Here is a 17,004-nt window from a genome sequence, read left to right as displayed (position 1 = left end):
CGTCGCTACAAGTACATGCGGTCCACACCAATTTTGGTGTCTAGCCATAGTAGTTGCCGCGCACCGCTACGGAACGGACGCCTGCTCGCGTTTGCGCCACCTAGCGGTCATATTTGTCGTGACATGGCGAATTGACGTGGCGGCGTAAACGTTAAGCGGCAAGACTACTCTAATAGTTGCAATCAAATATGTCGGTGCCGAAAAGGTGTTCAGAAATATCGAAACACTACTCTATTGTGAAGGCGTTAGACATGTTCAGATATTTTTGAGCACTTTGGCCGCTCCGATATATTTGATAGCGAATGAACGTAGTGTTGCTGCAAAATTGAATCTATTTTTTCAATTAGCTTTGGTTGGATCACGTTTGCAAATACGTATAAAGGGGCCCACTGACGGACGGACGCCAGTGGGCCCCTTAAGACTAGGTTGACACTTAATTTAAACAAAAAATACTATTTCCCTTATTCATGAACGCACTACAAGCCTCAATTATGTTCTATCCCTATTCTTACAAATACATAAGTAAAAAAACCGGCCGAGTGCGAGTCGGACTCGCGCACGAAGGGTTCCGTACCATTACGCAAAAAACGACAAAAAATCACCTTTGCTGTATGGGAGCCCCTCTTAAATATTTATTTTATTATGTGTTATGGCGGCAACAGAAATACAACATCTGCGAAAATTTCAACTGTCTAACACGATTCATGAGATACAGCCTGGTGACAGACGGATGGACAGGGAAGTCTTAGTAATAGGGTCCCGTTTTTACCCTTTGGGCACAGAACCCTAAAACGACGGATTATGACAAACGAAAATTAGTTAATTGAGGCTTGTAGCGCGGTTAGGTTAGGTTAGGTTAGGTTAGGTTACGGTAGGAGGTAAAATTATAACTTAAGTTCTCCCTAATATACTTTTACATAGCCACAGGTATACAGAAACAATTATAACCTACTGAGATATAAGTATAAGAGTTATTATAAATAAAATATGACAATAAAAAAAACCGCTCCCGCTCTATCCCTGTTTCAATCTCTTATTAAAAGCCATAACTACATATTTGACGACTTCACTGTGCTCGAGTTAAGAAAAACTACCATACAAAAATGTACCTTACTCCATTGATATAAGAAATAAAGTGCATGTTTAGGACCTATACCATATTCTTAAACCTGTGGCATTCCCCCGTGTGGAACTAAAATGGCTATATATGTATAACTTTCATTTTTAAACTAAAATCAAACATATAGGGTCAGGTTAAATATACCCCATTTAAGGCACGGGTAAAAATAAGACAGTTTTTAACACTCAAATACTTATTCTATTTCATTCCTATTCATTTAAAAATAAGCCTTGTGTGTAGACTTCATTTTAAATGACATAGAAACGAAATAGAATAACACTGATTTAAACTTTCACGATTTTTACTCATTATTATTCACAATGACGGGACTTAATCGCGTAGAATAAGTTTTAAATTTACCTCCGACGTTTCGAGGACGGCGTTGTCCCCGTGTTCTCGGAGAAGACTAGCTAAAGTTGATATCAACATCTAGGAGCCCGAGTTTTTCGAACTACCCGCACTTGGTCTTGTTTACGCGATTAAGTCCCGTCGTTGTGAATAATAATAAAATAGAATAAGTTTTTCAGTGTTAAAAACTTTGTCTCATTTTTACCCATGACCTATGTTTACCCCACCTGACATTACAGTCTTTAGTTTTTGAACTGAGCTCGTCAAAAGATTCATTTCATGTTATAACCACAAAACGGAGGCGCAATAAAAAAAGGGTCGGAACAATGTTAAATGTTTATCAAATAAAAAAATTATACATTAATGTTTCTACCCTTTTAGTTCAACACGGCAGTACTAAATAACAAGCAAGCATTAGGCTACTTAAAGAATATCCTACTAGGCGTATCCTCATTAGGAAACTCGATAAAAGGATGTGTCTGTTTATGTTCCAACATGGTCTCTTCACTAGGAAACTTCTCCCCGCACACTTCACATGTCGCTTCTATCGCCTCTGTATCTTCTTTCTTCTTTTTCTTCACACTTTTACTTTGAGACGCTTTGATTTCATCTTGTTTAGATGTTGACTCATTATTAATTTTACCCGTTAGCAAATATTCTTTCATATTTGAATGCTTTGCTGATAATTTATGTTGTTTAAGCCTATTCTCCGATGTACACTGATATTCACAAATAAAACAAACATATTTCATATCACCTGTATGAATTTCAGCATGCGTTTTCCTTTTTTCAGGAGTTGCAAAGCGAAATTCGCAAAATTTGCATGGATACCTTCTATCCGGAGAATGCAGCCTCATATGTGATGTTAAAGCATTCATATCTTTGCAAATTTTCCTACATTCTAAACACATTATACCCTGTTCGATAATGTCACTGACTTCGGGTGTTTCCGTGCTGTGATGTACCCTTCTATGTGATGTTAGACCCTTTTGTGTGATGAAAACTCTTTGACAATCTGTACATTGGAATTGTAGCTCCGATTTGACTTCTCGACTGTGCTTCTCTAACTGATGCCTCGCTAGTTTGTCTGCCTCGTGGAACTGTAGTTCACATTCCTCACATTTCCATGCTTGTACTAGTTTTGAAAACGCTTCTAGGACATCTAAGACTGATTGGCCTTCCACCTCGGGATGTGATGTTTTTGTGTGATTGGCAAAATCTATTATTTTAGGAAATGTTTGCTGGCAATGCTGACAAATGTAAGGCTCCTTATGGTCATCCATGACATGGCACTTCAACTCTGAAAGTTCTGTACAAGTTTTAGAACACATAAAGCACCGCATCTTTTTTTTGCCTTTAACAATCTCTGAAATGACTTTGTATTCCATTAGCTGAACTTTCTGGTGTATTTGTAAATGCTTGAATAGCTCTTTAGGCGTGTTGTAATCTGTGGGGCAAAATTTACATGGGAATTTCTTCTTAGTGTGGAATCGTCTCCTATGTAGCGTTAGTTCTTCTTTGCCCTTGAAATTCTTTGCACATGTATGGCAAGGGTATGTTTTTTCTTCAGCAAACAAGTTATGTGATCTTAAACAAGTTTCCATGCGGCTTCTTCTTCTGAACACCTTTCCGCAAGTGCATTCATAGCCTTCTTTCTTAACTGGTTCTGCAGGTTTCTTTTTCATTTTTTTCTTTTCTATCTTAGTCTTAAGATATTGTTCCCGCTGCTTCATCTCTTTTTTAAGTTCAATTCTGTATTGTTTTTCCGCTTTTAATCTGTTTAAACGTCTAGTTTTCTGCCCTTGAATGACACCTTTAGCTCGGTTCTCTATACTAGCATGGACTGACAAATGGTTTTTAAGAGACGCTGCACTACGGTACATGTTCACACACTTAGGACATTGATGTGTCTTTTCTGGATCTATCTTTTTCTTCTTTGCCTTTAAAAGTCCATAAGCCTCTTGCTCTAGCGTTAATTCATTTCCTGTGATAGAGTTTAATTGGAAGTCATCATATTCTATGTCGTTGGGTAGGATTTCTTCCGGATTCCCTATCTTAGATAGTGGGACACTGCCACTATGTGACATGGGGTGTATTTCCATGACTAGCGTTTTCGTGGTTTGTGACTCTATGAGCCCGTCCTGCGGGTTGGTGATGGTTGATGTTGTGTTGATCACTTTATTTGAGATTAGATGTGTTTCTGTTACTGTCAAGTCTCTTTCTTCTTTCACGCTCAAGTGAGGGTCCTGAAAATATGTGACAGGAAAGGTGATCAAATAGAAAGAGATTATAAAAATTTACCCAAAAGCGAAACTAATAGTTAATTTAAGTAATATTTCAAATTTCAGACAAGACAAAAACCTGATACTTACATCATATTCATCATTCTCGTATTTAACACTGACCCCATCCTCCTGCAGACACGCTTCCACATTCCCAAGAGCTGCCGCATCATTGCTATCCATACTCCCAGTCTCCATACTTCGAGCCCCGACACTCCCATCATCAAAATTCGGGAAATCATATGAAATCATGGCATCATCTGCCAAACATTCCTGTTTCACCTTTTCTTCTTCTTCTGGATCTATTATAGGCAATATTGAATCGACTTCACTTTGTACTTTAAACTCTTCTAATATCTTACTCTCTATATATTTCCTGAAATTAACTGGTTCTGGTTCTTGCTTTACTTCTAGTTCGATATTTTGATAGGGATCTTCTTTTTCAGTTTTTAATTGTAGTTCTACATTGTGTTCTTCTATAACTATGTTATTGTCCAACTCCTCTTTAATTGTTACACTATCTGTTAGTTGGTAGTTTGAGTCTGTTTGGAGGGTATTTTCTAAGGCCATTGAGTCTGCAAAAAAAAAACAATGCTAAAATTAATGACAATAAAGTTAAGGGAAATTTAAAAAAAATCTAATTGGGATCAAGTTAAACAAGAGGTAAATAATATCAACGTAACAACAACAACACAAATATAGGTAAAGTAATAACTGGCATTTTGTCTGATTGTTATGCAAATTTGTATGAATGTTTAAGCAAAGGAGAATTAATATGTAAATATCTACCTACATCGCGCAGACACTTTACTGTCGTATCAAATGCATAATAACAGGTCGTACTTAAATGCACTATTTACAAACAGAAAATATCGGTATGCATTCCGCGATAAGTACAATTTAGTAGCGAAACTTGATAATAATACAAATCTAAACATCCTCAATTATAACATAACTAGATAATTGCAAACGAGATTGTAATAAAGCCAATTATTTCTATTATTATTCAATAATTCACAATTACCTTCCATTGCGAAAAGTACTATAATCCGAACATCTAAAATTTAGCATTCATACGCAATCCCATGTGTCGGTCTGCCGATGGCAAGTAGGAGACACTTCTTTACTAGCTTCTTTTCTTGCTTTGAGCACGGAAATTGAGTAATTATTAAAAAAGGGATCCATTTGCAAGATCAACACCACTCCTTCAGCGAACAATAATTAATTTTGACAGATTGCAAGTCCGGTATTGCAAGGCCTAAATTTTACTCCCCAGCCCACACCCCCGTCATAGTATTTATTGGTACTCGATAAAATACTTGGTATTTGTAACAGGTATTTTCTAGTTGCCAATTTTGATGTAGCAACAAATACGTCAGCCATTGGTATTGGTTTCAACGATCGCTTCCAAGTCTCGTTCGGGCTACGTTGTTGCTAGAACGCAGCTATAATTTGTAAGTGGTAAATTCCGAAATTTGGCATGTAAACATATTTTACGTGGTTCTAAAACAAAGTTATGTGTTACAAAAATATTTTCATTGGCAGGAGGCTATGGCGAGTTCCGTGGACCTTAAAGTTGTTATCCAACACATCGTAAACGGTACCTTGGCAGATAATTTGTGTCTAATTTGCTTGAAACCGCTGGACGAGCTGAATGAACATATTTTGACTACAATATGCAAAGAAGGCAAGGAATATTGCATTGCAGACGTTCTAGAGCAGGTTTGCCACGTTAAGGTTAGTTACCAAAGCTTTATATATTACCTACTCGTCTGAAAAACTTTAATATTAAACTATAAACTAATCAGTATATTTTCATCAGTTTTCAGATGTAATTCAACACAGAGTGTGTTCAGAATGCTTCGTAACATCATCAGCTGCCTATAAATTCTTTCTCTCAGCCAAGCGGAGTCAAGAAATCCTAAATTTCTACACAGAAGAATTGCAACAGAACATGGATTTTATTAATACAGACTTGCAAAACTCTGAGGACTCCATCTGTATATCTTTGCCATTATTTACCCCAAGTGTTCAAGCATATGACTATGATTTAGAAGGCCTAGCGCTTCAGAATAGCCGTGAAAATGCCGATGATAATTCTGATATTGAAAAACATATTTCTGCAATTAAAAAAGAAGTTGTGGTCAAAACAGAAGTGATTGATGATGATGATGATGATGTTATTGTAGTCATGAATGATAAAAAACCTTCTTTTTTAAAGCCTCAAGATGGGAATTTAGTTTTAGTTGATAAAGTTGAGGAAAAGAAATATATGAAGATGTTTGGTTATTCGGATAAAGTCAAAATTGAAGTTGAGGTGGAGAAGTGTAAACAACGAAGGAAAAGGAGACCCATGATGTATATGTTTTGCAGTCAGTGCCCTGTCAAATATAGATTTGGAGCTAAATTGAGGGATCACATGAAAACTGAACATAACATTGATCTGTTTGTTTGTCAGGTTTGTATATTAAGTTATCTTGTAATCATGGTTCACTTTCCTAGCACAATAGACATTTCTTTAGATATTAAATCACATTTAGAAACGGGTCTATCGCGAATTTATTTTGTTACCTTTATTTACCGACGTTTCGACACAGGTTTTACTGGTTGTGGTCGCGGCTAACTGACGCTCTTCTTCTTTTTCTTGACTGGCGTTTCTTTAGATATGTTCTGTATTTTGACTGATACAAATCTCTATCTATCAAGTCTATCAACTTTAGAACAATATCCTTACCATACCTCTTAAATCAGTAAAACGTGGATACAGTCTATAAGGAAAAAACGTGCCTCGAAAATCAAGAAAATTTGACTCTTGATCAGAGGGCGCTACTAACTTTGACCTACTGTCGTATAGATGGTGTTGATGGTTTCGTTTGTTATTTAACAATTTTAACACATATCAGAGAAAGCACATGGGTCAAAATCATAAAAATAATTAATGCAAATAAAAAAAAAGCATTTATCCATATTTAAATACATTTTATCGTATTTTTATAAATCTTCATTTTTAGTTTTAAAGTGTGTCGATAGATGGCAGTGAGTTTACTGTGGTTACAAAATTTACTATGATAGTACCGCTCTATTGGTAAAACCAAAAGGAAAACGATTTTCTATGTCTGAAACTGCCTATTTCTTTGGGTGTGCCAAAGATTTTGATAGCACACAGTGCAAGTGTTATTTATATTATACGTCATAATTTCATAGAAGTTTGATGTTTAAAATAACACTTTCACTGCGTGTGCTTTCAAAATCGTTGTAGGATTTTTTTCTTGGTCTAACTCTAGACAGGTTATTTGTAACTTTGTTTATGACTTACATTAAATTAAGGATTTTTACTAATATTTCATAACATTTTTATGCTTTGTACCATACATATAATTGTAGATAGAGCCAGCATAGGCTAAACCAGCATTGCCAGAGCTACGGAGAAATCTGTAGATCTACAGAAATTTTTGGTAACCCTACAGATTTTCAGACTTAAATAATTGTTGCTCCTTCTAACACATAACTTTATCCCTTAGATTGCTGTATCAACTGCAATGCCTTGTGTGATTCAGGCCAAACTAATCGGCAGTATAATTTTCAGGTATGCAAAGCCACAATGGAAGACGAACAAGAGTTCAACAACCATTTAAAAACCCACACAAACACACACATATGCGCAATATGCAATATGGTCTTCAAAAAGAGAGACACCATTATCTCCCATCTCAAGAAACATGAAGCCATGCACCAATGCACTATGACCGGCTCACATATCTGTGAGCTATGTGGACAAGTCCTAGCAGACGAGGATCATTTGAAACAGCATTACGAGAAGAAACATGATAAAAAGTATACTTGCTATTATTGTGGAAAGATGTATAAAGGAGAGCTTAGCTTTGATAGCCATATAAAGAAGCATGAAGAGCATTTGCGAGTAAAAAATACGTAAGTAAACCATTGGCTTATATATGTATATGAAAATTATACAGCTGCCGCCAGTACGAACTGTGTCCCGCCGAAAATCACCACTTGTTTAAGCCTTGGACCCGATACACTCGCTCCTCGATTCAGCAGTGATCTGTTTGCGAGTGGATGGTTGGATTGTGTTATGAATGCTTGAGGTTCTGCGAGACGATGAATATGTTAATGATGACTTGTTTACTATGTGTATGAAATGTGTAATGGTTTCACAGTGCTTAGGAATACTGTTATAATGTGAAATGTAATGAATTAAAAAATAAAAATAATAAAATTACTTCGTAAACACAAAGGGCAGTTACGGGCACTACGAAGTGGGCCACTTCGTTGGTGCGCAAATCGCGTTTGTGCACATGTTCGTTGACGCGCATGTTCGCTCGGCATTATATAAACGGGCCTATCTTTACTTTTGAAATCTTTGAAGTAAACTGCCTTAAAATAAAGTGTCTTTTCCGAGAACAACTTCAAAACAATAATTTCTGCTGATTTTATAAAAAATATCTTGGTATTTTTTTTGTCTTCCTTATTGTTATCTATTGTCGAGTAGCAGTACTGATAGTTCCGCTACTCGAGATGTAGACTAAGAAAATAATACTACGAGCGTCTACCCGCTACATTACGTACTGAAACATCTGACGAAATATTTGAACGTCAACTGAGGGTCCTTTTATTAGATAATCCACTTTATTCAGTAAATGAGTATATGACCTCGACACTTGAAATTGTAAATTGAACTTTGTAAACTTGACATGTTCTCATTTATTGATTCTTAACACGTTCCCTGTGTATGCATCATATGTGTAGCATTTTAGGGTATATATGATACGTGCATGCATCACGGATGATGCACGACCCCTTGTAAACTTAAAGCATTGCCAAAATTTACACGTGTGAGCTAGATGTTTTTTATTTGCGTGCACATACTGGCCACGAAAACTTTGACAGAAAACACGTGTGTCCGGATGACATTTTCTATAATATTTCCTGGTTATGGCTGTTACAAATATTAACACAAAAAATATACATTTTTATTTTAAATAACAAAACACAACGAATTAATTGCATTTAAAGCACACGATAATTTAAATAAAATAATAATCAAATAAATTTGTAAAAACCTAATCAGAAATTCCTGGAATTTTTCTTTAATGGCAAACATTGTAGCATCGAAGAGACACTGCTTTTTACTCATCAAATACTGTCTGTTTGCTTCGCCTTTTTGCTAGCTTCTGTAGGTGTCCTCCCTGTTCACTGAGTGTTCAGGCATCAATTTATAGTACTCAACGTGTTTTCTAAAAATTGTATTGTTACGGCGTGGAATTTTGGTCAGTTCATGGTGGCGGGATAAGGTAGATTTAATCGATGGTCCAGCCGAAGGTTCGGTACCTATCTTTATTGCCAAAAAGATAGCTGATGACTATTTCGTGGCCTGTCAAAAGAGACTGCATTACAAATCGCAACAGACATCAAATCAGCCGCAATTTTTTATACCAAAAACAAGTCTTGCGAACAGGTGATGAGGTGATGACTTGTCAGCTGATCAGCTAGCTATATCATGCCTTTCTTGGCGCGATTATAACCTAATACAATTTTTGTTGTCATAGTTTTCCTTTTTATGGCATAGACTAATGTAGACCACAGATATAAATCCAAGAAAAATTACAAATTGCCTTAAAACGTGTATGAATGATATGTGTGATGCACTGAGCAATGAGCTAGTACGTGCATACGTTACATTGTGGGCACCAGTTTAAAGCTCATACGTGTATGCATCACATATAGGCACCAGTTTGAAAGCTCATACGTGTATGCATCACATGTGGGCACCAGTTTGAAAGCTCATACGTGTATGCATCACATGTGAGGCACTCGGGAAAATGGGAAGATAGGAAAATCGGTCCTCATTAATGGTGTTTTTATACATAAATATATTAATATATACTGTATAAAAGGTATTTACAAAAAAAGAAAAATGCACGCGAGGAGTCGATTTCTTGTTCCCAGTTACACAGGGAACGTGTTAACAAAATGTGTATATAACTAGTTATTATTTAGAACATGACGATCAATAGGAGATACTCATACTTAGTTAATAATCCCGTATTTTGTTTTTGACATGAATGCATAAAATTTAATTTTTAATTTAATTTAAAATTTGTAAGACATTTTTTTGATTTGTATCTATTAATTTATTAAATAATGTTATGTAAATACCTAGTCAATGACGATCATAATATAAATTCATGTAGATTAGTCTAGCATAATTTATAATGTAATTTCATATTATGAGAATATAAAAAAATAATAAAAAAATAGTCTTTTTGGTAACAAAACCGATGTACGGAGTGAGCACTTTATGTCTTCTTAATTCTCTTTGATAGAATTACAACAAATACAAACAATCTTTATGTTTACAGGAACCTATCCCCAGCACCCAAGCCTCAAGAGAAACCTCTAAAGAAGAAAGAAAAGAGATTCCACTGCGACCTCTGCGGTGGCAACTTTGTAGACGAACGGGCCCTCATGTGGCACACGAGGTTACATACTAATGAGCGGCCACATATCTGTGACGTAAGTAAAACCAGTCACCATTAAGCAAAGATAGATATAACTCCGTAATAGATGGATACAGTCTAAGGAAAAAAGTGCCTCGAAAATCAAGAAAATTTGATTCTCGTTCAGAGGGCGCTACTAGCTTTGGCCTACTGTCGTATAGATGGCGTTGACGGTTTCGTTTGTTATTTAACAATTTTAACGCATATCAGTGAAAGAACATGGGTAAAAATCATCAAAATAATTAATGCAAATAAAAAAAATCATTTATCCATGTTTAAATACATTTTATCGTATTTTTATAAATCTTCATTTTTAGTTTTAAAGTGTGTCGACAGATGGCAGTGAATTTACTGGGGTTACAAAATGTACTATGACAGTACCGCTCTAGTATAAGTTACTCTATGCCATTAAGTAAGAATGGGCCAACCGCGAACACCAAAGTTCGCAAATTGCGGGCATCTCTCTCGGTTACTCCAATTATGGCGTAATTAAAGTGACAGAGATAGTAGCCCGCAATTTGCGAACTTCGGTGTTTGCGGTAGGTCCTGTCATTAATGCAGTCTAGTTAGAAAGAACAGGAAAGTCTGATTTGTGACCATTCTGAGAAAACTCGGGACTTTTTTAAGAGTTTATAATTATATCCTACCATTAGAAAGCTTCAAAAATTGCAAATGGTCTTACATTTTTTCTTTGATGTTCTACATTTTTGTATGAGAAACGCATGTTTCTTTTTGAAAATGGAACCCTTTATTTTTTGTGAAATATTTTTAAAGAAATTTTCTACCTAGTCGGCTCATAAGTTCTGTCATATACATAGTATCAAATAAAATCAAAAGTTTAAGTTTATTCCGTATAATTTGTACAGCGTTTGAAAGCTTATAAACTAGAGAATCTAAATGTATAACATTTATTCAAAATGACCGCCATAATTATCTACACAGGCTTGAAGTCTTCGTGGCCAGTCGTCAATGGATTCACGCACCACTTTCATGTCGATATTGGCCACTGCCGTAGCAAGAGATTTTTTCAGCGAGTCTAGATTTGCATGAGGTTTTGAGCACACCTTTTCCTCTAAATACTGCCATATTTTATAGTCTAAAGGATTAAGATCTGGGCTAGAGGAGGGTCAATCTTCATGCCGTATAAAGTCGATTTTATTGGAGGCGAGCCAGGCTTGTGTAGACTTTGCCTTATGGGCTGGAGCAGAGTCCTGCTGGAAAACCCAATGCTGGTTTAGAAACATCGTATGGGATAGTGGTTTCACAATATTAGTCAACACCGTGTCTTGGTACACTTTGGCACTAGTTTTTACTCCTTTCTCACATAAATGCATACTAGTGACGCCCGCATAAGAAACTCCCAGCCAAACCATCACAGATGAAGGGTGATGACCTCTTTGAATACGGGGAATGCTACTAGACGCTTCTTTACTATTGCGAGCGTACACTCTATCATTTTGTTTATTACAGTTTTCTTCTATGTCAAAAATTTTCTCGTCCGAAAACAGTATACAACGGTGCTTATTTTTAGCGTACTTCTTCAGTAAAGCTTTAGATCTTTTAAGCCTTAAAGCTTTAAGCCGACCATTGAGAAGATGGCCAGTTTTTCGTTTATAAGCACGAAGTCTCAGGTCTTGATTAAGCACTCTTTTCACCGTGTTTTTGCTCAAACCCATCTGGAGGGCCATAACTTTTTGTTTCCTAGCGGGATTTCTGGCAATGCGTGCCCTAATTGCTTGTACAACCGCTGGAGTCCTAGCTGTACGCGGACGACCGCTTCTTTTCTTGTCATTTAAACTAGAGACCTCACTGTATCTTTCTATGGTACGATACACAAATCTTAGAGAGAATTTTAAATTTTCAAGTAGCTTAACCTTTTGAACGCCAAGCATTGACGTAACTCGACGTGACACCGCAATGAAGCAAAATAAAACCTTAGAGAACAATAGTGATTACAAAACAGGATATCGATATTTTCACTGATTTCGTTTTTGACATACTTAGATTAGAAGAACCACTACACAGGTGTTTTACAATATAATATTAGATAATTCTGGCTTTTAGCTCTACTAAAAACCTTTAAATAACGTATTTAAATATCAAAATGTACTTGTAACTTCCACTCAAATCTCTCAATAATGCCACATCACTACTTGGTGGTGACGTCAGGCATCGGACGTGAAGTGCCGTCATGGGCGCACGGAACACTGATAAGCGCGCGTTACTCAGAGATGTGCAAACCCGTTGTCGATTATTATTACCTACTAATTAGCAAACTGTAGTATCGTTACAATAAAATAAATGCATAAGGGGTTACATTATCACAAAAGGTCAGTACCGTCTTTCAAACCAAGTTGTTTAAATTAAGCACGAAAACAAGTACCGTAACAGCACAAATAGCAGTTATTTTAGCAAAAACAACTCCTATTACAAAATGTATGGGATTAAGCCATATCTATTATTGATGGCGCTAGCGTGTTTGTCGGAACTGCGCGAAACGATTTCTATTAGGAGATTGTTACTTTCATATAATAATATTATTCCTCCATGACTCGGTCACATCACTAGGCGACGTCAAGTGCCGTTTTTGGCGTGGCTAGCTATGCTATTTACTGGGTAAGTCGTATTATAACATAATGTTGTTTTTTTTTAACCTTCTATTCATAGTTGAATTGTAATAAAGTTATACAATAAAGTAGAAGGGCAAAATAAAATAATGCAAATACAAACAAAGAAATATAGTTATTTATTAAAGAGTCTTTGATAAATTAAGTTTGGACGGCAAATGACGTCGGCGGCGTGAGTGGCACAAAATGTCGACGACGTGATTTACCGTATTTGGCGGTCAAAAGGTTAAAAATTTTAGTCGGCGAGTGACCACAACGATATAGTGCAATTATTGCGGTACGGCTATCTTTAAGCGTCCACTCCATGTTGAAGAAAACAGAAAATTGCAAAATTATACTACTCAAATATTTAATAAAGATTCGAAATTCAAATGCAGAACGGTTTTTGTTTTAGGAGTTCCAAATTTAAATTTTAAAGGCCAGTGACAGAACTTATGAGCCGACTAGGTATATATACCTTGCACATATTTTATTTCGTTTTTTAGCCTGTGATCAACTGGCTAACGTGGGATTCGAACCCACATCTTGTCAAGATTGTATAGATTGTTATGTGGTACTATAGTCTGTTTTTATAAGACTTATATTTATAAGACGTAAAAAACTAGCAACACATGAAATGTCATTTTAGTCTACGGAATAAAAAAACAGACTATACGTCTCACAATAAAAAAGGAAAATCAATATATTTATGAAAAATGTATTGATATGTAACAGATAAAATGAACAGCGAAAGATAATAAACTATTACAAAAATCTTAACCTAAATTAAACTAAATCCTAAACTAACTATATTCACAAAATGTGCTTAGCGCCCCTCCAGATGCAAAGGAGCCCATCACGCTCGCCGCGTTACCACGTTGAACAGCGAGATATGTTAATATGTTAACGTAAAAAGTTGATTTCTATTACAGATCTGCGGGCGTGGCTTTGTCTCAGTGAACCGGCGCAACCAGCACGCCAAGTGCGCGCACTCCGCGCCCTCGCGGCGCTGCCCGCTGTGCCCCTCGCTGTTCCACCTGCGCTCCATGGTCAACACGCACATCAAGAAGGTAAGCACTCCGCGCCCTCGCGGCGCTGCCCGCTGTGCCCCTCGCTGTTCCACCTGCGCTCCATGGTCAACACGCACATCAAGAAGGTAAGCACTCCGCGCCCTCGCGGCGCTGCCCACTGTGCCCCTCGCTGTTCCACCTGCGCTCCATGGTCAACACGCACATCAAGAAGGTAAGCACTCCGCGCCCTCGCGGCGCTGCCCACTGTGCCCCTCGCTGTTCCACCTGCGCTCCATGGTCAACACGCACATCAAGAAGGTAAGCACTCCGCGCCCTCGCGGCGCTGCCCACTGTGCCCCTCGCTGTTCCACCTGCGCTCCATGGTCAACACGCACATCAGGAAGGTAAGCACTCCGCGCCCTCGCGGCGCTGCCCACTGTGCCCCTCGCTGTTCCACCTGCGCTCCATGGTCAACACGCACATCAAGAAGGTAAGCACTCCGCGCCCTCGCGGCGCTGCCCACTGTGCCCCTCGCTGTTCCACCTGCGCTCCATGGTCAACACGCACATCAGGAAGGTAAGCACTCCGCGCCCTCGCGGCGCTGCCCACTGTGCCCCTCGCTGTTCCACCTGCGCTCCATGGTCAACACGCACATCAGGAAGGTAAGCACTCCGCGCCCTCGCGGCGCTGCCCACTGTGCCCCTCGCTGTTCCACCTGCGCTCCATGGTCAACACGCACATCAAGAAGGTAATTCATCATCAGAGACCGGAATTATTGTATCATCTTTGAACTGTCATAGGGAATTTTCAATTATCGACTTTCGATATACCTATATCAATACAATGTAGAATGCAACATATTAAAAAGATTAAGTAGAGGTAAATAGCAAGCCGTCTTATCGCTAAAGAGCAATTCTCGAGGCAATTTGAATTGTCATTAGGGACAATTCAAATTGCCTCGAGAATTGCGGCCTCGTCGGCGGCGGCGCGGTCATTTTTTTTTAATGCCCTAAATGCCAGCCCTTTAAGCCAAATCTCATAGAAAAAAGGGCAAGCTATGATGGCGCCATCTCTGCAAACCTTTGACAGTTGCCAACCCCATTGATCATCCTAAAGTCGTCGTCAATAGAACTTGCAAATAATGTAAACAAATATGGCAGATTTTGTTAGCGTTTGACACAAAACCTAACATTTTCACGAAGGTTATTTTCCCTTAAATATTAATAATTAAGCACTTGACGAAGCCTGCGTTGCTGATCACGAACTATGTGTTGTATATAATAAATGATTTACTTAATTATAAAAAAAAAACATTTAAATTAACTAAATATTAATAAATAAAATATTTAAGTATATAGACTGTGGATAAGGTCATGGTTGTCCTTTTAAAGAGCGAGATTACGAAGTAATGAAGGTAAAATGGTTTGTTTACATTATTTGACAGTTCTATTGACGACGACTTTATGCAGAGATGCTAAGCTGAAATTCACATGTCTTGGCTGCCGCTAAGATACCAACAAACATTAACTTTTAATGTGGTAAAAAACCCAAAGATTATGTAGATTCTGTGCCAATGCATGATTATTTCCTTTATCTGTGAAATATAATGAGAGATGGGACGACTATTTATAATTCAATAACAATGTTCATTTATACGAAATAATTATAAATCGTTGCTATTCATACCATTCCAGGTACATCTTAAAGCCCACAAACGGCGCAACCGGACGTCCAAATATCAAGAAGTTTACTGGCGGACTGAACCTGTCCCTATACAAGAGCTCAGTGTCTCCATACAGAATGAGATCTTAGAGCTTAAGGCGGCTCAAGAGGAAAGTGAGGTCAAAGGGTTCGGTCCTGACTGGGTTCTATAACTACTGCACAGGTGCACAGTTCAAATATCAGTGTTTCCTCACCTTATTCTTGAACTTCTACAAACCCGAAGTTTGTCAGCGATTAAGGGTCGAATCATGCTGTCCCCTTTCTAATGTATGGCACTTTCCCTTTCGGCTATTTAGGGTTGTCAAAATACTCAAAATTCAAGTCATTATCTTATCTGTGGTTGTGCACGCAAAGGGACGTCAAGTTGTGCCAACCCTAATAATTGCTTGGAGCAATGCTGAGCCGAGTTTGCCCGAAAGGAGAAGTGTCCCCCTAGTTCCATACTTAAAGTCGCGCCCGAGAACGCAACTCATGCTGAATTGTTTCAATTTTAAGTTAGGTATTTTTAAAACTAATCATGTCTAAATAGCAAAGAGGATATAATAATAATAATAATAATAAAATACTTTATTGTGCACTACAAAGAAAAATACATGTTACAAACAATGACAGGACATAAGTGAGTAGGTAACAACAGGCGGACTTATCGCTAAAAAGCGATCTCTTCCAGACAACCTTCAGATAGCGATTCAGTGGCTAGAAATAAGTTAATGGGCAGTGCAAAATAACAAAGGTGTAAAGTTTACAAATCAAATACCTACGTATAAATAACAAACAATGAAAAATAATCTACATAAACTACATATATTATTTAAGCAACAATAATACACTACATAAACCTACACAAAATACATAAATACATAATGAGAATTCAAGCAAGAGAAGAATAACGACCAGGTAGCGTGAACAAAAAGAAAAATATATATGTGTAAGTGAAAGGACCAAGACTAAGAAAGAGATTTTAAATAGTGTTCTTTTAGAAGTTTTTTAAAAATGGGTAGGGATTGAGCACGTCTTATATCAATGGGCAAAGCATTCCACAATCTTACAGACTGGAAAGTGAAGGATTTGTTGTAGAACTTACTAGATGACCGAGGGGCAGCAAGAAGGCGATTCTGAGAACACCTAACAGACAAAAGAAAACTAAACCGTTTTTTAAGGTATTCAGGAGTATTTGGAATAAATAAAGTGCGATAGAGTAGAGACAGGATATGTGTATTACGTCGGAAACGAATCGGTAACCACCTGAGCTGTGACCGGAAGCTGGAGACATGATCAAATTTTCGTAGCCCGAAAATGAAGCGAATGCACACATTTTGAAGCCGTTCAATCTTGTTCAATTGCTCTTCGGTAAGATCGAGATAAGAGATGTCGGCATAGTCTAAAATGGGAAGAAGA

The 17,004-nt window shown here is 37.5% G+C and overlaps 3 protein-coding genes across 3 annotated transcripts in view; 1 reads left to right on the top strand and 2 right to left on the bottom strand.

The window, feature by feature from the left end:
- Window positions 1-17,004, bottom strand: part of LOC134751783 (poly(A) polymerase type 3) — a 223,334-nt gene that overhangs the window by 163,195 nt on the left and 43,135 nt on the right. The window lies entirely within an intron of this gene.
- LOC134751822 (zinc finger protein 28-like) lies at window positions 1,792-5,003 on the bottom strand. The gene is made up of 3 exons (XM_063687312.1): window positions 4,775-5,003; window positions 3,841-4,325; window positions 1,792-3,714 (listed from the first exon to the last, which is right to left on the bottom strand). Exons 1-3 carry the CDS (start codon window positions 4,779-4,781, stop codon window positions 1,888-1,890), a joined length of 2,319 nt encoding a protein of 772 aa, XP_063543382.1. The 5' UTR covers window positions 4,782-5,003; the 3' UTR covers window positions 1,792-1,887.
- LOC134751725 (zinc finger protein with KRAB and SCAN domains 5-like) lies at window positions 5,132-16,212 on the top strand. The gene is made up of 7 exons (XM_063687170.1): window positions 5,132-5,204; window positions 5,296-5,487; window positions 5,573-6,208; window positions 7,337-7,680; window positions 10,131-10,284; window positions 13,807-13,944; window positions 15,579-16,212. The coding sequence occupies exons 2-7, from the start codon at window positions 5,302-5,304 to the stop codon at window positions 15,756-15,758; spliced, it is 1,638 nt and encodes a 545-aa protein (XP_063543240.1). The 5' UTR covers window positions 5,132-5,204; window positions 5,296-5,301; the 3' UTR covers window positions 15,759-16,212.

Source organism: Cydia strobilella, chromosome 23 (genome assembly GCF_947568885.1).
Source record: "Cydia strobilella chromosome 23, ilCydStro3.1, whole genome shotgun sequence".
Taxonomy (NCBI): domain Eukaryota; kingdom Metazoa; phylum Arthropoda; class Insecta; order Lepidoptera; family Tortricidae; genus Cydia; species Cydia strobilella.
This window is presented reverse-complemented; position numbering and strand designations above follow the sequence as displayed.

What these genes read in the sequence shown, in the direction of transcription:
- LOC134751822 (XM_063687312.1), bottom strand. An exon ending in ACGAGAATGATGAATATGAT is followed by an intron (nt 3,715 to 3,840) that starts GTAAGTATCAGG and finishes ACATATTTTCAG; the next exon opens with GACCCTCACTTGAGCGTGAA.
- LOC134751725 (XM_063687170.1), top strand. Translation starts at nt 5,302, where the DNA reads ATGGCGAGTTCCGTGGACCTTAAAGTTGTTATCCAACACATCGTAAAC. An exon ending in TTGATCTGTTTGTTTGTCAG is followed by an intron (nt 6,209 to 7,336) that starts GTTTGTATATTA and finishes TATAATTTTCAG; the next exon opens with GTATGCAAAGCCACAATGGA. An exon ending in AGCGGCCACATATCTGTGAC is followed by an intron (nt 10,285 to 13,806) that starts GTAAGTAAAACC and finishes TTTCTATTACAG; the next exon opens with ATCTGCGGGCGTGGCTTTGT.